This window comes from Lytechinus variegatus, chromosome 7 (assembly GCF_018143015.1).
Source record: "Lytechinus variegatus isolate NC3 chromosome 7, Lvar_3.0, whole genome shotgun sequence".
In the NCBI taxonomy this organism is placed as follows: Eukaryota; Metazoa; Echinodermata; class Echinoidea; order Temnopleuroida; family Toxopneustidae; genus Lytechinus; species Lytechinus variegatus.
This window is the reverse complement of record NC_054746.1, coordinates 43737985-43765846: the sequence shown is the minus strand read 5'-3', so window position 1 is coordinate 43765846 and position 27862 is coordinate 43737985. Positions and strand designations below refer to the sequence as shown.

Here is a 27862-nt window from a genome sequence, read left to right as displayed (position 1 = left end):
TGTGATTATGATCTGATTCATTTTGGGGTGTAATTGGGATCTAATCTCATAGCCCTCAAAATTCCTATATTGAAATGTCTTGTTCTTATGATAACCAAAGAGCTATTTGAGGGACTGACTTCAAAGCCATCTTATGTATGCATATGAGAATGCCAATCTGATTAGAGTTTGGAGTCATTATTAGTGTCACAGGTCAAAGATGTCATTATTTCAAAATTTTACAAAACCTAGGTGGTTTCTAATATATTCTTGATCTGTCAATAGCAGAGACTTAGATTTTGACTGCACAGTCAAACAATTATGTCTTGAATCATGACATCGAACTATTTCAGTTGTACATTCAGATAAAGCTGAATTAAGTATGTGAAAGAAGTGAAATATTTCATGCATTTTGTTATTTTTACACATCTTGTACATACATGATGTAGCAGAGTTCACATTCCTTTTATTGACTTTACTAATATTACAATCCTGACTAATCTGACATCACTCGTCCATAATCATTAAGCAAATCTTATCAATTACAGTATTTCCTTAATAAAGACAACTTAAAGATGAAATATTTTGCCTAGATTTACCGTTCTCACCATCATCATCATCTCCACCATCACCAGAGTTATCATCGCCATCATCATCTCCATTATCATCATCATCATCATTATCATCACCACCATCACCATTACAATTACCATCGTCATCATCATCTCCACCATCATCACCACCATAATTATCATCACCATCATCGTCATGATCATCAGCACCAATATCACCATCATCATTATTGTCACCATCATCATCATCACCATCATCATCACCACCATCATCATCAGCACCACCATCATCATCATTACATTCATGCAACCTATAGTCTCATATGAATCACTTAAGAATTTTTTCTATCAAAATACAAATTAATCTATAATAATCTGTAGTAATTTCATCTACTGATTTCATGTAAAATCTGATCATAAGATGAGCTTTATCATGTTAAAATGATATTTGAACATTATTTAGTTATGAAATGTTATGCCATTCATTGATCCCTGTTTAGAACAAGACTGATTCAACAGCCCAGGGTCTATTAGCTGCTACTGAGGTTAGACATGAAGTATTGAAAGCTGAAACAGTTCAAGCCTTCTCAGCTGTATCTAATCTTAAAGCAGAGAAAGAGAGAGCAGCTAAGAAACCAGGAGGACTCAAACCACAAAAAGGTACAAGAGTAGTCAAACTTTTTTGTCCTCCCTTCATTGTCCATTTCTATTTTTCTTTCTGTGTCTGTTTTATTTCTCTTTTTTTTCTTTTGCATTTCTTCTGCTGTTATTATTCCTGGGGAGCGTTTCATGAAAGGATTTTATCCGACAAGTCTTGTTTTATCCAACAATTACCATAGCAACAGTACCTGTCAGCCAATCAGATTCAGGGAAAGTTTTCAGATCTGACAACTTGTCGGACAAAATATGTTGATGAAACGCTCCCCTGCTCTTCTTCTGCTGTTTTTTGTACTGATTCTTCAACTTTTTCTTTTACTTCTTAAAATTTATTCCTTCTTTTCTTGTTATACTCCTCTTTTTATCCTTTTTTCTTCTCTCTCTCTTCTATTTCTTTTTATCTGTTATCCTCTTCTCTTTTCCTTCGGAACGCTTTATATTTCTTGTGCTTCTCATTTCAGGCCCGCATCATTTTGGCTTCTTTTTTTATTGTGTCATGAAAGTTTTCATTATTTCTTTCAGTTGTTATTAAAAATCACTTATGTTTATTCAAAAAAATTCAAATGAATAAAATCTTTATTTCCTAATTTGATTTGTTTAAAGGAGACAAAGGAAAACCTGGTAAGAAAGATCAAGACAAGTCCACATGGCATACAGGACATGGTGATTTTACCATCAAACTAGAAGAGCTTCCAAGATCACTTCAACTTCTCTTCATGTTACTCCAGGTAAATAAACCACCCAAACAGCAAGTCCAGATTAAATTACTCAAAACTAAATAGTAGAGTGCTGTCTAGCATAGCAACACTCAATTTATCCAAACTGGATCCCAAACACTGAGCTTCGTTGATGATATAAAACAGGCAACCAGAAAACTTTGTCTCTTGGTACTGAATTGCATGGACCTTGCCACAGAGAATTATTCTGGGGGTGCTGAGCATTGTCACAGCACCCCCAGTAACAGAAGATAATCCTCAGTTTCTAGGATTATGCTGAATCATTTTAAGAAAGGAAAGTAAACATTCTTGTCAATTGATCCAAACATTGAATAAGATAGACATCCGATTGAAGAAATAATGATATTAAAGTTGATAATTAAGAGGAACCATCTGAACAAAAAATGATTAGACCTGTTTTTGATGTGTCAATCAGTCATCCATGGTATCACAAAGTTCTTGTCTCCATTTGGCCCTGATAGAAAACAATTGAAAATCATAAATCAACATATGTGACAAAAAATAACATACAGATATATTAAAGCTTGATCAAATATTAATATTTAAATAAAGGCCATTATTTTAAGGATAAAATGTGTCACTATGCATCCTTTTGGTTTTAGATATTTATCATAGTGAATTTCTGATTAATTTTCAGGAGGTATCCAAGCATCCAGACCCCAATGTTCTGCTGAATCTTTTGAACTGTGTCAAAGTGTTGTGTTTGAATGCGGAATGCCTTAGACAAGCTGCTAAGGATCAAGTAGGATTCCTGGTCTATGCACAGGAGAATTTACTCATTCCAAGGTATTTAACTCTTTCATTTCCATTGTCTTTGATAATAAAGAGGCTATTTACATGATTAGATCATGAGATGACAGGAAGGTATTTGTTTCTTTTATTTCTTTTGAGATTGATGAATTCTCTTTGATAACCTGATAATATCTCCAATGTTGTATTCTTTCTTATCAACTTTTAAATAAGATCTGTGTCATTTTCTGAGGTAATTATGCCTTTGCAATTTTCTCAATTTCACTGTTGTCTCATAGCAGTGCTGCTACTAATGATGATGATCAGTGGCGGACCGTGACCCGGAGGAGACAAAGCATTGGGGGGGGCACAGCATTGTTCACAAACAATGCAGTGCCCCCCCCCCCCCCGATGCTTTGTCTCTGCCGGGTCACGGTCCGCTACTGATGATGATGATGATGATGAAAATGGTGATGATGATCGATGAGATGATTACATATCATATCAATTTGATTTCAGTTTCTGGAACCTGTTGGAAGGAGAGTTATCTCATGTTGTTGAGCTCTTAGTGCCTCTGATCCTCCATTGTTTTGCCCTTCCTTGTGGAGCTGATGTGATGTGGAGATTGGTTGATAATGAGGTGGAAAGTGAAAGCTGGCAGACTAGATTCAGAGCAGGTAAGTACCTCTATCATAACAAGGCAAGCATCTTTTCATCATTAATTTGTATGTTTCATTATTTTACAAATATTTCAAAGCCTCAATCAATCAATAAGATAAATTCGATGATATTTTATTTATGCTCACATATTGCCCTTGCTCTTTTCGAGTGCTTTCTTTTTAATGAATTAAAGGTTAGAAATGAACACTGGTTTGCCATTTAATATCACTTGTTTGTGTGTAGGTGTTATGACAGACATGAAGTTAACTAATTTTGTCTTGCTAATACCTTGAAATAACATAATGCTTTCCAAACGAAAGAAACTTGTAATTTGAATATTATTTGAGTGAAATCCTTCTGAAGAAAATCTTAGATTGTTTCATCCAAGCATGATTATTTGTCAGTTCTAATGTGTATGACATTGTTTTATTTATCTTCGCTCGTTTGTATTGACAGCTGAGAGAGTGACAGTGATGCTGAGATGTGTAGAGAAGAAATCTCTTGGAAACAACACTGTTATTATGGGATCTCTTGCACATGCCTTCAGTTCATTGGTGGTTGCTACAGAAGATATCTGTCCTGCTGTATCAGCTAGGGCTATACTGATGATTGAGAGTATTCCAATGAAAGTCATCAAGGTAACCATCATATAGGATTATATTCTGAACTCAGGTTTTATGTCATTTCTGGTCTGAAGTTGTGGATCGACTTTGAAATGCCAATTGTGACACAAATCTTTAACAGTAAAGGTTCAGTTAATCAGCTCATATGGCATCCATATCATTCATTACTGTCTGTGAATAAGAAGTAGAACAGTTTATGTTATCATTGAGGTATGGACAATAACACAGTAAGCATAAGAATGCATGCAATAGATTTGAAATTTTTGACTGTTTTAGTATCTCATAGTTTTAGTACTTTGGGATTTAACCAGCTGGTATTTAATGACTTTAAATTGTTTAAGCTGAGATGATAATTTACAAAGATATGCGAATGTGTTATCACAAATGCAGGAACTAGACCAATAGTTGTCGTTCATGGTAGACCTTTCCATAGAGGTGATTGATGGATGTGGTCATTGATAATAAATAAAGTGTGTAGTGGCAAAAGTGAATAGTTTGATAAGAGAAATTATGAAATCACTTTCCCTCACCAATCAATATTTCATTGTGAGATATATTTTTCCTTCATACACCACTTATTGATAAGCTCCTGTCTCTATATTCTAACTATGATCAGGTATTGGTAGGTTGTCTTGAGTTTCAATGGGACTCAGTCCTTGAGGATCGTGTCTTGATTCTATCCAAGCTACGTCTTCTACATCATTACATGCCAGTAGCTCCTGTACTCTCTTGGGAATTCTTTATGAATCGTCTCGATACTCTAGCTCTTGAAGCACAGGTGGACATGGAACAAAACAAGGAGTTTCCATTCCCTATGGGTAAGTTACTACTTAAGATTGCTACCTTTCAAACCCTTGACTACCTCTCTCATTTATTCACCCAGTCTTTTTCTACCCAATTCTCCTGTCATCTGCTTCTCCTGGGGAGCATTCCATCAATATTTTCATCCGACAAGTTGTCAGATCTGACATCTTTCCTTGATTCTGATTGGCTGAGAGGCTCTGTTCCTATGGTAACTGTCGGATAAACTGGTACTTGTCGGATAAAATGTCCGACAAGTCCTTTCATGAAACACCCCCTGCTTACTTACGCCTATCGCCCCTCCTGGGACATAGACCGTCAACCAAGTTCCTCCAGGCAGAGCAGTCCTGAGCCAGCGTCTCCAGTTCTTTCCATGTGCGGCCCATCCTCTTAACATCTGCCTCCATGTCTCTGCGCCATGAGTTACGAGGCCTTCCCCTCTTCCTTTTTCCTTGAGGATTCCAAGTCAATGCCTGTCTAGTAATATTAGGCATTGGTTTCCGTAGGGTGTGGCCAATCCACCGCCATCGTCTCTGCAAGAGCTCTGCCTCAATGGGTTGCTGGTGAGCAATCTCCCACAAGTCTTGATTACTAATTACCTCAGGCCAGAAAATTCTGAGGATACGCCTAAGACAAGTATTGATGAAGGTCTGTATTTTCCTAATAATGGCAACAGTAGTTCTCCATGTTTCTGCACCATATAGGAGGACCGGCTTGACAACTGTGTTGAAGATGCGTATTTTAATGTTCCTTGGTAGTTTTGTAGATCGCCATATGTTATTTAGCTGATGGAATGCACTCCTTGCTTTCCCTATCCTTATTCTTACATCTGCATCTGTCCCACCTTGTTTATCCACGTTACTTCCCAGATATGTAAAGCTTTCAACCTCTTCCAGTGATTTATCTTCCAACCTGATGGCAGATTGATTTGAGGAATTGATTCTTAAGATCTTGCTCTTTGTTTGGTTAACATTTAGTCCAAGGTGACCTGACTTATCTCTAATGATGTCAGTTTTATCTTTCATCTGCTTGTGAGTGTGTGAGAGCAAGGCGATGTCATCTGCAAAATCAAGATCATCCAGTTGCATTCCCCTGCAGTTTCCTCTTTTCTTTACTTATCTCTTAATACCCTTTATTGTTGTTGCCCTCTCTCTCACTTTCATTCCCTCCCCTCCCCTTTTTCTCTCCACTTTTCTTCTCCTCTTTCTGTTTTTCCTCTTTCTCTTTTTCCTCTAATTCATTTTTTCCTTCCTTTTTTGTGTTGTTTATATTGGTTTGCTTTTCACTCTCAAGTATACATTTTAATTTTGATCAGTTTCTTGTATTCAAACAAAATAATTTGTAGGACTAAAAAAAAAAAAATTAACTTACCTCATAATTTCTGACATCCATTTGCTAGACACGAGTCGTTCCAGTGCTGGCCTTGGTGACCGAACAGACATCTTCATGAACAAGCTGAACCGAGCTCGATTAGCTCGCTCCCAGTCTGAGCTTTCAGGAACCCTGAAGCCTCGACGTCTGTCTGCGGCCTTCAGTAAACAGGATAGCAAGGCTAGGAGCAAGTCTATGCCCACCGGTATCGGCTTTGCCCGCTTCAATTTCCCACCGTGTGAGTAAATAATGATAAAACACAATTGTGTATAATGCATCATACTTCACATCATTTAATGTCCCTCTGATTTATTTAATCAAAGAAAATAAATTGAAAATTTTTTACTATTTTATGTAGTAATGATCCGGTATGTATTCTTGATATAATTTGGCTAGAGAAGTGGCTGCGTTTGTCTACAAAAATGGAGTTATTCTTTCACATTTGAATATTTTGCATCCTTTAATAAGATAGAATGGGCATATACTAATGTTCCCAATGTAATGATGATTTGATACAAACATCTGTAGACCTAATTTAATTAAAAATAATAGTTTTATTTGTATAGTGCTTAATACACTTTATTTTGAAGTGTAGCTGTCATGTCCATGAAACCAACTCTTCCCTGCCCAACATTTTGCAATTCAAAACAAGGCACTACTTTTAATCCATATGTAGTCAGTCAGAAATAAAATAAAGGAATTTCCTTCAGGTAGATTTAAAAAAGAAAGGAATAAAAGGGACATAGTTCCATGACATTCTTACTAATTTTTTGCTTTCATCATTCTCTTTTCTCTTAGCTGATCGATCAACATACAGTAGGCCAGCTAACTGCAGAGGAGATAATTTTCTGATTGGAGATGGGTTGCTGGTTAATAGCTTATTCCATGGTGAGTTAGGTCTCATTCTAATATAGTGTAAACATTTTGTACATTATTATAAGATAATGAACTTGTTCAGGCTTTTTGATGAGAAGTACCATTAACTTTAGTTGAAGCAATCGTAATACAGCACTCAATTCTTCTAAGAATGAATCCTACCTGGTACACCTGCGTCTGGTGAAGTATGTGTGTAGCTGTGGTCGGACTTGAACCCCTGACTTTATGGTTCACACTTCAAGCCTTGTCCACAGATTCATAATGCCTATATACTTTTAAGCCATTGAGTCCTATGCCTAAGATGTATCAAACAGGGGTTTGTGGGAAATGTGTACCATACTGAAATCAAATCATGTTAAATAGGTTAGCCAAGGAGGAGATTAATTGTACACTTTTACACTTTGCCTGATATCATTAGTGTATATTACAAATATTTCATCGTACCAATATAAATCATATCATTACTTCATCCCCTTTAAAAGAAATCTAGAATACCCTTCTACTGTAGGCAAATTGATCTCTACTACTTATGTTTTGTAATGTAGTAGATGTCTTACAATATTATTAGGGGCACCCGGATGGCTCCTTCATTCGCCTGTCTCTTCATGACCAAGCTGGAACAGCAGATGTTAGATTCCGCCCCCTGTCGCCCATGGATTTGGTGGCGTTACATAGACGACATTTTCTTCATCTGGACCAGGGAGGAAGATAGCCTCCACACATTCATTGACCACATCAATTCCTTCCACAGGACCATCAAATTCACTTCTGATTTCACCACTACCCTGTACACTAAACCCACAGATACCCACCAGTACCTCCACTCATCCAGCTGCCACCCCCGTCACTGCAAGGCCAAGGCAGTCCAACTGGCAATCAACAAAGTTCGTTCTCTCCCTAGATCTGAAGTTCTCAAACCTAAAAGTAACAAGAAGACTACCGACAGAATACCGCTTGTGACCACCTTCCATCCCAATCTACCCCCTCTCCGCAAAATCCTGTGTGATAACCACCACATTTTACACACTTCTGATCGTCTCCAACAGGACGTTCCCGATACTCCCCTTCTAGCATACCGACGCCCACCGAATCTCAGGGACCTCATTGTTCGTGCTGAATTGCCCTCCCTCACTAACCATTCTCCCATACAGCATGGCACCTTCAAATGCACTGGCAACAGGTGTATTATATGTGAAATACACATTCACGAGGGCGACACTCTCACCAGCAACTCTACCAGCCTTTCTCACCGAACCAAGGGCAACATCACATGCACTACCACTAATGTTGTATATCTCATCACTTGCAGAGTTTGTAGGGTACAATACGTAGGGGAAACCAAGACCACACTCAAGAAACGATTCTACGGGCACAGATCAACCGTCAACACAGCAAAGCTGGACACTCCAGTTTGCCGCCATTTTAACCTTCCCAACCACTCTATCACTGACATGATGCTACAGGTCATCAAATCTTTAGGTACCCGCCCTGACTCAGTCCGTACTAGCAGAGAGAAGTTCTGGATGAGACGACTTCGCACCACAGTCGCGTAGCCAGGGGGGGCGGTGGGGGCGGTCGCCCCCCCCCCCAAAACGTCCCCAAAAAGAAAAAAAAAAGAAGGGAAAAAAGAGCGGAGAAAAGATAAAGGGAAGGGAGGAAAGGGGAGAAAGGTAGCTTTGTGTTTTTTTTTTTCTTAAAAGAGAAACTCCATCACTCTTGCTCTAAATTTATATATGAATTTTTTTCCGCGCTGCGCGCGGTTAAATGACAATATTGCAATTCTCCATTGTTTCCCCCACCCTTTCTCTAACCCTGTTTTTCCACCTCAGGTATATGTGTTTCTTACCGGTTAAAGTTCAAATGTATCCATTAGGGCATGGAATTAGAGTAAGGCTACGCCAAAGTATATGAAGTTATCTTTTTTTTTTTAATTGATCGTGCAACTTCTGGTCGGGTCGGCTCCGGGCGGGTAAAATTTTATATCAGTTTCCACCTCCATAAAGTCAACTTCTCCTGCTTTTCAGCTCATTACCAAACAACCATAATTCTGGGGCAAACAGGTTCCTAAAATTTGCGTCGTATTAAATAAAGAAGTACAATATATTTTTTTATCAAATTCTATTAAACTTCATGTCATTTCCCTTCACATTCATCTCCTGCCCTGTTTTGCGCCCTCAGTTTGAAATGTTGAATGACACTTAAGTTTCTTTATTATTCAAAATGAAGCACTTCAGGATAAGTCAAAGAAATTAGGAATCCTTCTTTTTTTAAATTAATTTCAATAAATCACAGAAGTTTCAACTTTCTGCGCACTATTTCCTCATAAAGAAGTTCAATAATCTTAGAAAATCATTTTAATTAGAGCCGATGGTGGTATTAGACGTATCTGCATTATTTTGATGAAACGTCCGCCCTTTGAAATTTCACAGTTTCATTGCTCTGCGCGGGGCTGAAAATCTTTCTCCCGGCATATATACACTTCTTCTCCTCTGTTTTGCGAGTTAAAGATATGCACTGTCGCTAAATTGTTTGTAATCAAATCTGATCTTTCCAAGGGAAGTATTCAATATATCTTTGAGAAGACCCTTTAGTCGGGACCCTTTTCATTGCAAAAAACTGATAAAACGCTTTAGCTTCCGCGCTTCGCGCGAGGGTATTATTATTTTAATTTCCTCCAATGTATTCCTTTTTTGTGCGTTCACAATCACTTTTTGAAAACAAATTAAGGTTCATGAAAACAATGTTCAAAATCACAATGAGTCAACTGAATTGGAGCTGAAATAGGCACTAGAGACAAGAGAGACGGCTCCTTTTCATTTTAATTTATGAAACACCAAAAGCTTCGCGCGGGAGGGGGAAACTCCCCCTCCCTGCACCCACCCCCTAGGGAGCGCGCTTCGCGCGCTCTTTAAGTGTTTGCACGCTTCGCGTGCATTTACCGCCCCCTCCAAAATGAAATCCTGGCTACGCGGTTGTCGCACCATCCAACCTCATGGCCTGAACATCCAAGAGGGGAACGACTGATCTATCCTTCTTATCCACTTTCCATTTGTACACACATATTTTTTCCCCCTAAGCTCTTTTAGATTAGTTACATCATAGTTTTGCCTCTACTTTCCTCCCATATCTCTTATAAGCTCAGCTCCAATTTTTCCTCTCTTATTCAGGTGATATAATTATTATAATATATATTTTTTTCTCTCCCTTCATCTCTTAGATTTACCACTTATTTATTTTGCTTATTTTCCTGTTTACTATGGTTTTTTTTCTTAATACACCCCTTTTCTCATACAGCATCAGTTTCTTTATTTGCTTTTACCCTTTTAGGCTATTTGCTTCCCTTCCATATATACAGGGTTTTTTGTTTTTTTTTCTGTATAGTCTTCTGTTTTTTCCCCTCACACCCAGCGGATTACAATATCAGTTACACCATTTGTATTTATATATTTTTCCTTTTTGGATATATTTATATAATTTTATACTTACAGATTTAATTTTACACTTACTTTCTTCTCTTAGTTTGTTTATTGCTCTATCATACATACTTATGTCTTTTGCACATTATCAGTTGTTCTCCATTCTTTCCCTTTTTCCCCCACTCTTATGCACCAGTTTATTATGCCTTTCTTTGTTACCTGTTTGACCCACCTCTCACTAATTCTCTTGTTATTCATCTCTTCCTCACACCCTCTATCACTGTTTTGTTCCAGATCCTGTTTGATGTTGCCTGCCTCATATCTTAATCCCTCTTGTCTTGAGGTCTTTCTTTGGCCTTACTTACACTAACTTCCCTTTGTGTCTGCATACTCCTTTTCTTTCATCCCATTCATTAACCTGATTGGTCATCTCTTCTCACTAATGCCTCTTTTGTCCCCTTGTTTCTAGAGTTGCTGTTGTATGTCTGTGGTCTATATTATGGTTGTTCCACTTTATATGTTTGTCATTTTGCCTCCGAAGAAGATTCTGCTAGGATCGAAAGCTTAGGTTCCTTTTGACTCTCTAATATTATTAGTCGTTAGAAATGAAAACTTTAGTAAAAAAAGTCTGTTTATTTTCACAATTTATATTAGAATAGAGTGATGTTTTCATTCCATGATTAATACAGGTAATAAATGATTTAAGTTTAACATCAAGCATGTTCATGATAATGTATTTGATTGTTTTTTATTTAGATGGTCACCTGAAAGGAATAAAAGAAGAGCTGAAAGAAGAGATACCAACCTTCAATATTGATCTGACTAATGCTGATAAACAGACTGTACATAAGCTCATTACACTCCTCATGATAGTGAGTATGAACATCATCTTGAAATAATAAAAAATCTACTAATGTATTATAGGAGTGTGAGAGTTCAGCTATTAAGCTGATTTCAGCTATTTGAGTTTTTAACTTTTAGTGTACTTTGTCTGTATAACAATATATGAGCTTGAACAATTTTAGCTTTTTTCATTTGCGCTTTTGTATGGTATTAACAGCTTATAAGTGTAGTCAATATAAGTGTAAGGAAAAAGAAAGATAATGATTTGGCCCTAAGGAGTAACTTTTGACATGAGTGCTTGGATTTAGAACTGAACTTCTCTTGAAAAAGCAATGGAAAACATCTGATAGTTTTCATTGCTATAGATTGGTGATATATAGAAGTAGATATAGTGGCTCATATTTTGATAAGACAATATTTGTATGTTATATCTTCAGTTCATGACAGGACCAACCAGTATGGATGACGATCAAGTTTCAGGAAGAGCTATGGTAAGTTGATGTCTAAATTAAAGCTTGATTTTGCTGTTCTCTGCTTTCCTTGGTCACCAGAAATAGATAAAACATTGTTTGCTTATGCATCTATAAAAAGTCAGAATATTATATGTGTACACTATCTTTCTATAGCTTTGCTTTGAAAGATATCTCCATATGTATGCAGTTTTGTTGTGAAGCTTAAGATTATCCCATTACCCTGATGACCAAAGTTAATTAATTTCTTTGACGTTGCAGAATACTGTATTACGTCACCTGACAGTGTTGCTAGGTTACAACCAAGTGAGTAAGACCTTCAACCTTCCACCCCATCAACTGAGAGAATCAGCAGTCTTCTATGCATTCATGGCAGGATTACCAAAGGTTAGTATTGACAAAAAAAAACAAGTGGAGAGGTGAATTGCCATTGATTGCAATTTCTCTCTCTCACCAAACTTTTTTTATGCTTAAATATCATATGATGCGATAAGTATGAAGGAAAAAAAACAGACAGAACAATATTTAAACAATGTCTCGCAAAACATACCAACATATCATAACAAATAGATGCATTTAAACTGGTAATTTATAAAGCTTACTTACAGTCACATGGCTACCATTTGTTCTATTCAGGAAAGAGCTAATGTAAGAAACAAACTAAATGCATCAGAAATTAAGCTTGACCAAGCTTGACCTACACAAATGTTCTCACCTTTTTTAATATTAGTACTGCGACAGATACTACCTCCAGTATTTGTACTGTCCTTGGTGTTTAGTGTTATAGATGGCTGTGTATGACACTTCCATACTTAATGTGCTTCTTCATTTAACCTTGATTGAAAATCAATTTTTTTATACCAAGGATAATTTCTGATGGAAAACAACTATCAAGTGCTGTCCAGGCTTCTTTCATCATTGATTATAATATTCTCTCAACTCTCAGATGTTGGATCACAATGTAAAGGTTGGAAACATGGTGTTACCTATGGTATTGAGTCTCCTACAGTACTGCCCTTCACCACAGAAATCATCTCAGGACTCACACCCTCCAGACTACACTCTATGGTTCCTAGAACCTCACTGCAGACACTCCTGGTTCATGTCTCTACTCATTGTACTCTATAAGGTAAGTCTTTAGAAGAACCCTTGAAACTCACACCCTATGATTCCTTGAACCTTACTACAGATACTCCTGGTTTATGTCTCTACTTATTGTACTCTACAAGGTAAGTCTTTTGAAGAAACCTTAAAACTCACACCCTATGGTTACTTGAACCTTACTGCAGACACACTTGCACACCAGTAGGGGAAGGCGGGGTAAGTTGTGACAGTTTTTGCTTTTTGCATGTTAGAATTGATATGATTAATAATCTTGTCAAAATAAGTACCTTGCCTTGAAATTTAATTCTTCTGAAATATTTTCCACCTATATATAAATTTCTATCCCCACACTGAAAGTCATCGTGACCTTTGAAAAAAAACGATGTCAAATGGCTCAACTTGCCCCATATATGGGGTAAGTTTGAGCCACCTTCTGGGGTAAGTTGAGCCACAAAAACTATGTACAAATGTATGAGGGGAGAACCAGCATGTCAATTTTTTGTTTAAAGTCTTTTCACTTGCTAATTCTCTATAAATACTAACATCCTTTAAAAGGAAAAGAGCAGTCATGTAAATTTGCTCCTTTCAGCCAGCATTTCAATCGATTTTTATGTTTTTTTTGTTTTTTTAAGATACATTACCATAGGAATTACCATGGCTCAACTTGCCCCATGCTGTTTGGCTCAACTTACCCCAGTCCGAACTTAGTGCGATAATTTTGTATCCACACATTTATTATGCATCCATCATATAAATGACTATGACAAGAATGAAGATCCATACCTGGACTAATAATGTTGTTATCATGTTTTTATTATATTCAAAGACGTGTGTGTTTATAAAGCACTTATCTATTTCACACTCTTTTTTACTTTTTTGGCTGAAATTCATGTTTTTCCCTCTAAAAAACTACTTTTTGTTTCAAAGTTGAAAACAATGTGGTGGGGTTAGGGGTTATGCTATGGGTCATCAATACATGACACCACCACAATGTCTTACTCATTCATTATTGGCCTGGGGCTGGTGGCTCAACTTGCCCCTATGCTCAACTTACCCCGCCTTCCCCTATATAATTTTGATTACAATAAAAGATTTCATTATTGTGATATCTTCAGATGATCTCTCTAGGCATGTTAAACTTATTTATTGGTATGGCATCAAAGTACTTAAGTAATCCTTGATCTGAAATGGCCATATAGCAAGTGTGAATTAACACCTCATTAAGTAATGAGGTGATCAAATAGTAGTATAACCTATTAATGATTCAAATCTTTAGAACTGGTATGAACTTATACCACCATTGGTTTTCCCTCCTTATTTTCCCAGTATTCCATAGACCAAGCTGAATTGAAGACCACACTGAAGGCTTTAGTGCGTATCACTATGAATGTATTAGAATCACAACGTCATATCTGTAAACCAAAGAGACCAGAGCCACCGCAACCAGAGGATATCTGGGGTGCTACCATGCCCAACAAAAACAAATCAGGTATCACATCACATGGAATGAAAGAATGAAGCATTGTCAGTGAAGTCACTCACCTTGGATTACCTGTGAACAAAATGTTGACGAATTCTTTGTGCAGCCACCAATAAAACTGTTAATACATTTCCCAATTTTTCTACACAGTTTGTAGTTCTCTGCATTACTAGGTGACTCTTTACATAAATCTGTAAAGAAAAATCTCAAAATTTTTAAAGAGAATTCATGTTAAGCAAAATATATATATTCGAACATACTTAGTAAACGTTTCTAGATTAAACTGATTTAGACTCATATGCTAGATTCATAAACTCCAGTGAAGACTTTGCACTGAGCATTATGAAATTTAAAGCTGATGGGTGATTTTGGGAAGATGTGGCCTCCCATGAAATCATGGTAATTTCATGAATTATTGAAAAACAATGAAACAACACCTGCATACATGTGTTTAAAATGTATTGTAAAGGAAAAGTGCATGAGTAAAACTGCATCTATCATGCTACATGCCAATCATCAATACAAAGTAAGTCAGTAGTGGTGACAGTGATTGAACAGGGAAATGACTAATGTAGGGACAACATTACTAAGTTTGTGTTTACATGACAGATTGCCTAAAAGATAGATCTGTGTAATGTTGTATGGATTCTTCCTGCATTTATATATGAGCAACTTTTGATATAAACTACCTTTCATATTTTTAGAGTCAAGCCTTCCTCGTGAGGATGATATCAGTGAGGAACTTGGTTCCATCTCATCAGTTGGTCCCAACACCCCTCTCCTTACCTCCACCACTACCACCACCACTGCTATCAAGACCACTGAACCAAGCAGCCCACCAGGTGACACGCCCTCCTCTCCTACCCCTAGGGTGGAGTTTATTACCCCTGGTCAAGTTATTACTACTATTAGTAGTGGAGGTGGAGGTGGTAGAGGAACAGGTGGTGGGGTGGCTGTTCCTAAGGAGGATCCACGTGTACCCCAGCATCAGGAACTGGAGCTAGAGCCTGAGATGCTCTTTGTGTCAGAAGATGAGGTTATTAATCTACCTGTCAACTCTTCAAGCAGGAACTTTGTTGCATCTACTATTCTTGAGGTAAGAACATCAAATTGTGTACTCAATCATGTTGAATACCTATTTCAATTTCAAACAACTGGGGTCTTGGAAGCCAAATGTATGTCTCAATATCAAGGTGAATTTGCAGATTTGATGAACATATCAACTGGTAGAACACATTTTTCAGGTCAAAGCATTTTTTGTTTTGCCTTTATTTGAATTTAAATAGTTATTGTTTCTTGTTATTTCAAGGAATATTTTTTTCCTCATTTTTGCTCTTCATATTGCTATGCTTATATGATAATATTTCTGTTTTATTTAATTTACAGGAGCAAGTAACAATGCATGATTAGTAATATTTTTTTTCAATGGAAATAAAACTTAAACAGCACCAAAATGTGACTGGAGATTACCAAAAAAAATGATTATTTTTGTTTGATTAAAGAGTATCCCTATTCCAGTCATTTGCCAGTAACATTCATATTCATATTCAATTCAACATTTATTTCCAAAGATATAAGCCTTAATACATGTATATAAGTTAAATACAATGGAGGTGGCAACTCAGTAAGCAGAGCTTGTGACAAATGTACCGTGACATATAGACAATAAAGATATCTTTATAGAACACTTCAGAAATATGTATTTATTTATTCATTTGATTTAGGTTGAAGAAGAAGAAGAGCCTGAACCAGAGCTTGAGGTAGTTGAAGACTTTGAAATGATTCAACCTCTTCAGACCTTAGATTCAGTGGTTGAACCTATCAAAGCTACTGCTACATTCGTAGCTGAGGAACCAATGAAAGCTACTCCTACCTTTGTAGCAGAGCAACCTGAGACTGTTACACATACAGCAGCTCAGGTATATACCTTCTAATAATCAATTGTTTCTGTTTTTTTGTTTCTGTTTTATGGTAACTCCCATAAGAACTGGGCAGGACAGCATTTTGCTGGTAAACACCAAGCTGGTATATAACCAATTACCTAGGAAACATTTTACGTCTAGTTAGCACTGTTATGCACAACATTTAAAACTATTCATACATGCAGAGATTTTCTGTGATTGGTACAAAGCTCTGACTAAATATGAATGTATAGAAATCTGAGAGTCCTTACAAGTTTTAAGATTTCAGTGTTTTTCTTATTCTTATATCTTAAATGACAGTTTGTGACTGAATTAGAGACAGCTACTGTGCAGAGCCTGACTGTTGAACCTCAGGTCATCCAAGCTGCTACTGTCCAGACAGCTACCGTAGCAGAGACCAAACCTAAGACAATCCAACCTAAGTTCCGTACCAAGAAACGTCGTAAGATGGGCGTGGCCACCATCATGTCATCATCCAATCAGAGCAGTGGAGAGAACTCACCAGCAGTAGGAGGGGGTGGGGATGGGGTACAATTTGATCTTCCAGTAGATTCCCCTGGTGGAAGAGGAAAAGGAGGAGATAAGAATAAGAAAAGATCTCAGAAACTTAAAGAACAAGCCCAGAAGTCACCAGAGAAGCGAAGCAGTGTCTACTCAGCTGTCAGACGATATCATGAAGATAAAAACTTTATGGCTCTTACCAAGTAAGTCTCAATCATCACTTTTTTATCCAATGTTTAATTGTAGACATCAATACATGAAACACGCACAAAGCAACCTTAATGTTAAACTGGAAATGAGTGTATGAAAAAATTCTGCTTATTGGAGTCGCTATTCTGATCAAATTAATTTTCCCCTGGTGTTTTTTTTTCTATTTTATGTTTATGTATGGGTTTGATTCTTAAATCTCTTCTGTTTCGAGTAGAGTTCATTACATACTCCGTATGCTTTGGTTAAATTGCTCTTCGATGTGTGATTATTCTTCGCATTACTCATATTTTTGGTAATCATTTAGACAGACACACAAAAGTATTCCTCTTTGTGCAATGGTAGGGTATCTTGCAATCTTTGTCTCCTTGTTTGATTAGAGCATATATTTCTTTTACCTCTTGAAATGTTGCCCAATCACACTCGTGGCTATTTTTCATTTGTATACTATTAAATTGTCTGCAGGTGTACTGATTGTGGTGCTTTACTGGAGGAGTATGATGATGATACAATCTCATTGGCTATAGTAGTCCTATCAACATTTGTACACCGTGATCCTGAATTAGCTGCACCTCTCCTACTTGAGATGCTACAAGTTGTAGGCCGGTGAGACTCTCCCCCTCCCCTCTCCCCCTCTTATCTGAAGGAGGAGGTTTTCACAAAGATATGGGTTTGGTGTGACTCCAGCTCACTTTTATAGCTGTAGAATTGAAGACATTTTCATAGAAGGAGAAGGGAATTGCAACTATCCTGTCAAAATGATCAATATATTGTTTTGGAATTCAAATCTGTAATTGATTGAACATCATAGTATAGAAACTTGTATCACTACATGAAAAATTCAAAGAATATTCCATGTATTTAAAAATGTATATTTCACTTTTCTTTAATATTTATCACACAGAGTTGCCTCAGCTACTTTCTATCCTTGGCAGAGTGAAAGGTAAGAATACGTCTACCATTCAATTATAAATAAAATGTAGTCTAAATGAGAAATCTATCATCAAACTAATGTTTTGGTTCCATACATGTATTTGCATGATACATTGTATTAAACTGAATGTAATCTTGTGTTTATTCAGTATTAGCTGCCAACCAAGAAATTTAATACATAGATGAACAGTTGTGCTCAGAGATTGTGAACCCGAACAAAATGCACTCCTTTTTGCAGAGCGTTGGATGTAGACAACAACACTGCAATGCTCAGCGAGCCCAGAGAAACTTTATTGAATGTAATAGTTTATCACCTGACTTTACAATTAAATATTAAAAACATAACAGAACTTCAACACTTTAAATATGCTCATTTTCTACTGGGGTTCATAACTTTTGAGCACCACTGTGTATAATACATGTGATTTAATAGAATGTATTCTTGTGTTTCTTCAGTATTGGTTGCCCACCTGGACACTGTTGTACTGTGGCTAAACAGTTCTTACGTTGTACCCTTCATCAACTAGCACCTAACGGGGTATTCCCTCAACTCTTCCTCAGCAAGATAGAAGGTTAGTTCATTATCCCACTTCTCAAGATGATTTCATCAGTTTGGGTCATTATCAACAGTGTTTGATTAATGCTTTTTTTAAATCATGTGGAAGACACAAGCGGACCCTTTATCTTTGCATTTACTGTTTTTCTTTTAAAAGCTAAATACTAAACTTTATGTCAGATCTTCCTTACTTGGTATTCAACCCTGATTTTGTCCCTGCAAATGCATGGCATTGTTCAGATGAAGATTTCTTTTCCTAAACAGATTCTTTAGATAAAATCCATTGATTTGAATAAATGTTTTCCTTTTTTCCTTTACATAGAATGGTATTCTTTTTCATTTTTTGTTCAATTTCATCATTTACATATCTTAGATCAAACCTTCTTACCTACGATGGCGTCATCTCTTCAAGATTTCAATGAACTCAACCCAACAGATGCTATCATTCATCTGCTTGAGGTTTGTCTTCACTCTTTACATTAACTTACATTCTCTTACAGTATCATAATTCAGTATGATTACACTTGTAATGTATTAAACCATATATGAGCTTTGCTCTGAGAAACAGTGTAGAGAAGAAGTTCAAAGTAAGTAGACATGACTCAAGAAAGATAATCTGAAAAAAAATAATAGATCTAACCAAAATCAACAAACTGAGAGTGGATACAAAAGGATTTTTTTCTTGGATATCAAAAGGGCATGTGTACTTGGATTACCAAAAATTAAAAAAAATATTGAAAAAATATGTTACGTCCTAAATTGCCTTTTTTCCTTCAAAGTTAATTCAGCAGACAAGGCTTCATTTTGTGTCAATCAATGACATTTAAATGTATTCCTTTCTCACTTGTATTTGTGCAGGGACTGAATGATAGACGTAACCTACCACCGCTACGTACCATGTTAGTATTAATGAACATGGCAAACTACATGGATTCATTACCCATTGAAGGTTCTACAGCTTGGGGTAATCTGGTACCCCTCTTTGATACCTTCTTCAGGAAACTACTTACATCAATGCCAGAAAATGTAAGTTATACATACCAATTGATAATTACTATCAAGATACTAGATGCATATGAACCTTTGTAGATCATTTCTTCATTTGCCCATAAACCACATGTTTATAAAACTGTATAGTCTATAGAAATGATGGGATTTATTCAGGAAATGAATTTAATTGTTAGACCTGAAAGTCCATTCTATTAATATTGTTTCGAAGTGAGCAAGAAAGTGCATTCATTAGATACTTCTGGGGGCCGTTTCATAAACCTGTTCATAAGATAAGAGCGACTTTAAGGACTGGTGATCCTTTCTTACACGCTAAACCATCGCCAATTAATATACCATTTACAGCGAGAAGGGATCACCAGTCGTTCTTAAAGTCACTCTTAACTTACAAACAGCTTTATGAAACACCCACCTGGCATGTTAGTCTAATTCTATATTGTATTATCAAAGGTGGTTATCCAGACAATTCCTTTTGGTTTTTTATGACCGCCCTATTCTATACTGATGTGTTCTTTTTATATTGTATATCATATTTTGATATTGTATTCTAAATTTTTCAATGCTCAAGTTTTCATGTAAGTGAGCAAGAAAATGCATTCATTAAATACTTTTGGCCAGTTTATCATGTACTCCAGAAAATTAGATATTGAACAAAAATTTTTTTGTTATTCATGCTAATGAAGAGATGAAGTTACCACAAGTAACAAACTTGGAAAATATATTTGGTATATGTTTGAAAAAATATGTATTTTTTTATATGTTTTTTATTTACTGTGAATTACGAAGAATAATATCAATTTACCCCTTTATAGATCTTAATGATAAATAATGTGATTCAAAAATTGTACTTACCTTTCTGTAATATATGTTTTCTCTCTTTGTCGCAGTGTGATGTTAATGATCTGTTCCGAATCTTTGAGGTCCTTCTGCGTAGTCCAGCCACAAAGAGTCTACCCACCTTGTTGGACCCTATGGGCAAACTGATTAGCTTTGCCATAGTGAGAGCTCGGTTTAAGCTCACTCATCTATTAGAGATCTGTACCCTCTGTAATCGGATCTTTGCAAAGGTAACGGGAGCTTTATTTTTGTTATTAGCCATTCATATTGAATCCATCAACTATTTTATTTCATATTTTCATTATTCATGCTCCTCCATTAATTGAACATTCATTAAAGATGTACTTTTTCATTGCTTTTTTTCTTCATGATTGCTTAAGCTCTGCATCCCTCTCTGAACTTATTTCTCATTATTCTTCTCTCTATCCGCTCTATCCTTCTCATTCAATTTTGTCACAACTTCTCCACGTCATATCTCTCTTTGTTTCTCTTATGTATGTGAAAGTGCATGTCAGTTATAATTGCAAGTTAGGTTGTGAATTACCCTGTTAGTTTGTAAAGATTCTTATGGTAGATAATGTTATACCAACCTCCTTTCCAGCATTCATAGAAAGTATGTTGTATCATGAACTATTTTTCCCTTTATATAGGAGAGGGAGAAGCAGTCATTTGCACGGGTAGTGACTCTAGAACTGGTCCAGGCTCTGAAGTTTAAGACCAATCTCCCTGATATCAACCTGATTCAATTAGTTCAATTTGTTGTGATGGATGCAGGAGGGAAGATGAGTGACTTTGGTCATATGGAGGCTGATATAGAGGTGGAGATGGCTATGGTAAGCACATAATTAAATCAATGCAGGTGATAATAAACCTCCTTGGAAACATTTGAAATGGTTATGGTAAGTTAAGTTTCTATTCAACCTAGTAAGGGTTGTGTAGATAAGTAGATGGGATGATAACCCTCGCTGAGAATCAGAAGGAAGGTGATTACAATATAATTCCATAGTAATAAGAGTAAAAGCTCATTTAATTTGGTCAACAAAAAAATCAAATTAATAAAAAAAAAGGTAAAAGCACTTGCCCATATGGCACACTGGATATGGTGTGATTTTATTGACTTTTATAAATTGACAATCATATTACAAAAACCAAAAATGTTTGACAGATCAAGTTATGCACATGGTGTGACTATTCAGTTAAGAATTACATAAGTACTTTTCTTTGTAATTTCTGTGTAATATATTCTCAGTGTGAATATGAAAGGCAGAGGCATTAATTTCAATTGTGTGTTGTTGAGAATCCAACTAGTTTTTATTTGATTTACAGAACTCAACTGGAGCCACAGACTGCATGAGACAATACATCAGTGATGCTACCGAATACATAGGAGATCTTCATACACTCACTAAAGTAAAGGTAGGAAATTATTCTACTTTAATTATCTCTACAATTATCATGTTAATAATTCATTAAGTTCTTAATAATGATGTTGTAGAAAATGTTACCAAACTTTCGATAGATAAATCACCATGATGTTGCATAAAATAGTCTACAGTAAAAATTGAAAACTTAAGTTGGAATAATTCTACTATTGACTTAAAAACTCTGGTAGAAAGTAACAGGACTTTTCTCTGTGAAATAGTATTCTGTGACATTACCCATATCATGAATATCTGTATGATTTCTTTTGTAGAATAATCTTCGAGGAGGATCACAGAATTTGAATGAGGATACATTGGGTAGTCAACTGAAAGCTGGAGTAGCTCAGATAGTTGCTTTAGAGTTCACCAAAGCTAACGGTCGGGAAGGACCAAAGGCTATACAAAGATATCTACCATGGCTCTATCATCCACCATCCGCTGTTCAACAAGGGTAAGGAGAGTGTAAAGTTATTGTTTGATATAATGTTGTCTGTAGATGGTGATCACCAGCTTTGCATTCTCATAAAGAGAGTTCTACCAGGTAGCATCTTTATCAATCCTTAACTCTCTTTCTTTCTCTAATTCACTTTTTCTGGTAAATCCCTCTGTGATCCATTTCTTGTTTCACATGAGAGATCTCTTTTTTTCCTGAATATTAGAATAATGTAAATGAATATTTTAGTATGCCTGCCATAGGGTCCCATCAAGCACGAAGATTCAATTGGCACATTATAGCTCATTATTTTTACTTCGTAGTAGAGTGATAGTAAGCAACATAAGGAAATATCACTATTTATGAATTTTATGATGATTATCAAATGAAGTTTGTATATACATCCCAGTTATGAATAATAAGTGCTTCTGCAAGACTCCAATTCCTAGAACTAATCTCATGATTATTCCATTTCTTTTTGCAGACCCAAGGAATTCATAGACTGCATTGCCCATGTCCGTCTGTTGTCTTGGTTATTACTTGGTTCTTTGACCCATGCAGCCCTCTGCCCACCATCCTTCACTAACAGTGGTTTGATCAGTCAGCCTATACCATTAGATGCTGGTAACCATATTGCTGATCATATACAGGTTATATTAGCAGGGTTTGCTGAGCAGTCTAAGGCTTCAGTTCTTCATATGTCATCTTTATTCCATGCATTCATCCTATGTCAGGTATGGAGGCTCTTCAACTATTGTTAACGTATTCACCTGTTATTGGTTCAAATCAATCTTAACTATAGAAAACCATTAATGACATCATCTTTCATATAACTTGCACTGTTGATAGGTAGTCTGTACCTGGGTAAGCACCTAATATTATTTGTTTGGCGTCACCTGTGCCTGGGAGGCGAAAAGCAAACTGAATCACTATGACCCGCAGGTCTCTCCTCCCGATACAACTGATTGGGGGAGTGCAGGTGGACCACTTCACCGGGATTTCCCCCTACTCTTAATGTATGGTGCAGTGGGTTCTTAACGTGCAAAGGTGGTGACTCTCCTCTACACAGGGCCTACATTGAACGATTAGAACAATCATTGCTGTAGTCTGCTCAATTTTTGAAAAGGAATCTCTTGTCAGTTTGTATCTATAAAAGTGTGTATCTGCTTGTTTGCTTGATAATCTTAACCGTATTTCATATTTCATACTTTTTCTGAATATTGCAATTTAAAAGTTTCCTGATAGTGATGATAATAATGAAAGGGATTTTTGCTTGAGGATACAAAGCACTGCTATTATTACCCTGGCTATAGCTGTGCTGCCATATAGGCGCAGGTAGCATTCAAGGAATTTCTTCCTACCGGGGACCCATTCACTTCACCTGGGTCAAGTGCAGCACAAAGTGGGCAAATTTCTTGCTGAAGGAAAACATGCCATCGCTGGGAATTGAACCCACGTTTCTCAGATTGAAAGATGAGGGTCATAACCACTAGACCACAATGCACACAAGTAGTTGGTACAATCAGTTTATAACATGCTTTACAGTACCTTTGCCCATGTTTGTATCATTGTTGATTACATAATTATTTTATCTATCAACAGCTTTGGACAATGTATTGTGAGCAGATGGCATGTATGAATACTCCAAACTCAGATGCTCATACATCAGCTACATTCAGTATCATGGATTTCTGGAGTAGAGTAACTCCTGGTGTACTACAGCTTCTATCACACTCTAAAGTGGTAAGAATACACCTCATCATATTCATCCATCTTATTACTTCATTTATCTTACTTAAAATTAAGATTATAAAAATCTGGCTCCTCATTTGATATCAGTCATTTATGTCTTATCAACATTATGTTTTTATCCAACCAAGTGGTCCAAGTACGATGTCTATTAGAATTAAATAATTGTTTATCTTGACAGGTTAAGCTTGACTGCTCCATTGCCCTAAATATGTCAGCTTGACATATATGTTCATGTTGGTCATTTGTCACATAACTAGGTTATAAGAGCTTTGAAAATTGTTAATTCTTAATTTGTTTTGTTTCAAATCCTATTTCTATTCTATTTTTTTCTTAACTATAATGTTATTGTGATTTTATTGATGATAGTTGGCTGATATGGTAAACCTTCACTTCTTAAGCTTGATGGAAGCTCTCCAAGAATGCAACTCTTCTGTTTTAGCCAAGGTAAACTTATCAAGTCTTGTTTTATTTCAAACATAACATGACTCTGAGACATAAAATATCTGTGGTCTTTATTTTTTCATCTTTTTAATAAAAATAGCAGAATTTAACAAACATGATACTTTAATCTATCTTTGTCATCAAACAAGGTAGATGTCTTTTTGACACATTGTATTAAAAACTTCAAGAGTATTATTGGAAAAGAGAGGTCAACAAAAAGCAAAACTTGTAATTGAGAGAAAGGAACAAATGAGGAGCGAAAGATCAAAAAAAAGAAAAAAGAGGGGGAAATATTATAGAGCTTAAGTATAACTGTAGTTTTAAGTACAGTTACAGGTTTAGACATAGACTGAGGACTCTGATATATGAAGGATTGATGTGTTGTGCTTTAGATACAAGGCAATGCTATGGTACAGAAGGGGAAAAAATGGATGATGATAATCAATCTGGGATTGAAGCAAGATGAGGTCATACCAAGCTAATGGATCACTCCTGAAATGCCAATGTGGAGGCTTTTGCCTGAATCAAGTTCATTCATATAGGATAGTTTTGCCTTTTTTTGTCTCTAATCTATTGATCATATATGATATTTCTAAAGTTGCCTAGGAATGCAATGATTGTGGTTCATCAGAATGAAACAAACTGACTTCACTTTAATGGATGCTGCCATTTTTTGCTGCTTAAGAATATTTCCCCTCAAAACAAGTTTGGAAATCTGAGTTTGACCATTAATTTTTCCCAGCTCCCAATTTTACACAATGCAAAATTGATATCATTCAAAAGATCATTTAATTTTCTTTAAAATGATACCATGATCATGCCATCACGAAAAGAGCAGGATTCAAAAGTGTTTGATGAAGTCTGAATTGAAAAGCTGTAAAATGAGCAGAAGTAGTCATGAAGGGTCAATACAGAACATGGTTCTTTTGTCTGTGTCAATAAAGATGAAAATCCTGCTTCTTCATGTTTGATGTTTTGTTGTGGTTTATGTATTGATGTTTCTGTGAGATAACATGATTTGAAATACCCATGCTTTTTTGTTTGTTTGTTATGTGTTTGCTTGTACAGAGGTGTGTTTGATTTCATGTTGATGGTGATGTTAAGGAGGGTGAAAACAAGAAACTGCTGAGACACTCGCTCATCCCCACAGAAAATAAAATTACAGTGATTTTCAGTCCCTTTAATATTGTGTCATTTTGCAACTTTTAAATGTTGACCTCGCTCCACATTTCAAGGCACTGCACCTCCATGTGAACCATAATCATATCATTTAGGGTATTATCTTATAGAGAATTATATGATCTATTAATTGGTATCAATCACACTTTGATATTCACTAAAACAGAGGAGGGATTATCAATCAAAGTGAGGAGTTTATATGAAAAATGAATGTTATTAACAATTGAAATTTTGCTCTTTTTATTGGTTAATACTGTTTCCCATTCCCTTTTATACATTTTTATCACTTTTCTCCAGTTAAATCATAATTCTACATCATGTCATGGCACTTTCATTACTCATTTGTATGTACATGTTTTATATAATAATCATTACTGTTAAAATTGTATTTCTAACACTACAAATGATTATGATTCTTTGAAGAAAAAAAAACATAAAAAAAGTTACCTGTCTGATTTTATGTTAATTGAAGTGATCTGATAGGCTCAAGTGGTTGCCGTACAGTATTATAAGGCCATGTGTTTTCATGCTTAACACACTCTCATCTTAGTTTCTGGAAGATAGATCATTTCTAAATATAGGCACGTAGACAAGGAATGAATGATTTAAACAGGAAGATATGTGATTTATACTCTCAGGATCTTTGCATGTATGCTGACTTCTCTTATATCAAACCATTCTCATGCTCTATTAGTAAAACTGATTATCATTCATCATTAATCATGTATTTGTGCTTTTATCATAAATTTGGGATATATGTACATATATATCTATTTTAGATACATTTACTTTGTTATCGATGAGCTTCAGACTTTAAGTTTGACCTGTTAACCTTGCGCATAGACAGTTAATGTATTGTAAATAATCAAGAGGGATGCAATGGCTCATATTATGTTTATTTTTTATTATGTTATCTTTTTTATAGCTTTTCCCTATGTGGGCTCCAATCTTGTTTAGCTATCCTTCCAAGGTAAGTTTGATATTTTCACTCATTTTCTGTTGAATTGACTTTATTAATTTGATGTCTTCAATATGCAAAGTTACGGTAGCCTGAAATCTTATATGATTAAAGGAAAAGTTCAACCATATTATAAATTGTAGCAAGTTAATTGAGTACTTAAAAATACTTTAAAAGCATATCAGTGAACTTTCACTCAGTAATTTTGCATGTACATGTAAAATTAAGTATTTTAATGAAATTTGTTTTCGGCATATGATTATTCATCTTGTTAAGGTTTGGTGAAACATGAAATAACAGCAATAAAGTTTGATCTGAACATCAACAGATGGTTGTATTTTAATTACTTTTATTTCTTATATTTGTAATGTTTATTACAATGATTGATTTCTACCCCATTTTTGTAATGGTAGCTCCCTGGAAGCCTACAGGTGAGACTGCAGAATTGTGAGAACTTTCCACCTCCAAGTCTGATGAAAGGGGAGGTAACATCGTACCATTCTACCACACTACTCAAATGGCTCAAGAGATTGCAATTCAAAATGGGACAGATTGAGATCCAATCTTCTGCAGCCACTCAATTTTATACAGTATAGGCAGCTTGTCAGAGAAATGTTACCAATTTTGGGGGCAGAGATTAAAGAAATTTACGGCCCAAATAAGACAGATTGTGATCTGATCTTCAGCTGCTGCTCAGTTCTACACTGTTTAGGTATCTAGATTGAGAAGATATTAAAGTCGGTTCAAAATATGCTTACTGATATTTTGTATATAGCACATTTTATTTGCAGATTAGATGATTTATATGCCATTTTCAACATGTCAGTGACTTTTACTTGGGCGTAATACAAATGGAACATATGAATTTATATGTCTAATGATGATCGCACTGTTTGATTGAAATTATACTTGAAATTATATATATATTGATCCCTAGTAATTATTGATTGTATGAACCATGATGATATACCTTACAGGCTGTCAAGATAATGTTTAATTATGGAAACATTACAGCTATATGTAGATTATTATTATCATGGAAAGTCAAATTTAATATATGTGACATGTAAATTCACACAGTGGAGTTATATTCCATTGAATAAGTTATTCATAGAAGATTCTGGTAAATGTTACTTAGAAATCATACTGCTGTGTCTGTAATGTGATAATGATTATAAATAGAAATATTTGATGGTGCATGATGTCATGGAATGTACAATAATTCATTTTAGGACAAAAAACATGTATTCTTCTTTATACTTTGACCACAGTATTATTAGATTATTTTAGTATTCTTATCAATGATATGACTAGTCAAATTGATTTTATCATTGGTATAAATTATATTGTAATACATAAAGCTCGACAGTATTGCAGAAATGTCTATTTATTGTAT

At 35.7% G+C, this 27862-nt stretch overlaps 1 protein-coding gene across 1 annotated transcript in view; it reads left to right on the top strand.

Annotated features, from left to right (window-relative positions):
* Nucleotides 1-27359, top strand: part of LOC121419395 (protein unc-79 homolog) — a 52666-nt gene extending 25307 nt beyond the window's left edge. Inside the window, exons 23-52 of the mRNA XM_041613849.1 lie at nucleotides 1052-1211; nucleotides 1812-1936; nucleotides 2583-2731; nucleotides 3194-3351; nucleotides 3791-3972; nucleotides 4574-4775; nucleotides 6158-6367; nucleotides 6928-7017; nucleotides 11178-11293; nucleotides 11702-11755; nucleotides 11996-12121; nucleotides 12681-12863; nucleotides 14165-14327; nucleotides 15023-15414; nucleotides 16043-16237; nucleotides 16541-16944; nucleotides 17414-17554; nucleotides 17853-17891; nucleotides 18338-18453; nucleotides 18811-18896; nucleotides 19296-19463; nucleotides 20333-20512; nucleotides 20933-21115; nucleotides 21609-21698; nucleotides 21976-22154; nucleotides 22621-22870; nucleotides 23739-23879; nucleotides 24255-24332; nucleotides 26434-26478; nucleotides 26880-27359. Of these exons, the coding sequence (XP_041469783.1) occupies nucleotides 1052-1211; nucleotides 1812-1936; nucleotides 2583-2731; nucleotides 3194-3351; nucleotides 3791-3972; nucleotides 4574-4775; nucleotides 6158-6367; nucleotides 6928-7017; nucleotides 11178-11293; nucleotides 11702-11755; nucleotides 11996-12121; nucleotides 12681-12863; nucleotides 14165-14327; nucleotides 15023-15414; nucleotides 16043-16237; nucleotides 16541-16944; nucleotides 17414-17554; nucleotides 17853-17891; nucleotides 18338-18453; nucleotides 18811-18896; nucleotides 19296-19463; nucleotides 20333-20512; nucleotides 20933-21115; nucleotides 21609-21698; nucleotides 21976-22154; nucleotides 22621-22870; nucleotides 23739-23879; nucleotides 24255-24332; nucleotides 26434-26478; nucleotides 26880-27062 (4788 nt within the window). The 3' untranslated portion in view covers nucleotides 27063-27359. The remainder of the gene's footprint in view (nucleotides 1-1051; nucleotides 1212-1811; nucleotides 1937-2582; nucleotides 2732-3193; nucleotides 3352-3790; nucleotides 3973-4573; nucleotides 4776-6157; nucleotides 6368-6927; nucleotides 7018-11177; nucleotides 11294-11701; nucleotides 11756-11995; nucleotides 12122-12680; nucleotides 12864-14164; nucleotides 14328-15022; nucleotides 15415-16042; nucleotides 16238-16540; nucleotides 16945-17413; nucleotides 17555-17852; nucleotides 17892-18337; nucleotides 18454-18810; nucleotides 18897-19295; nucleotides 19464-20332; nucleotides 20513-20932; nucleotides 21116-21608; nucleotides 21699-21975; nucleotides 22155-22620; nucleotides 22871-23738; nucleotides 23880-24254; nucleotides 24333-26433; nucleotides 26479-26879) is intronic.
* The last annotated feature ends 503 nt before the right edge of the window (nucleotides 27360-27862 follow it).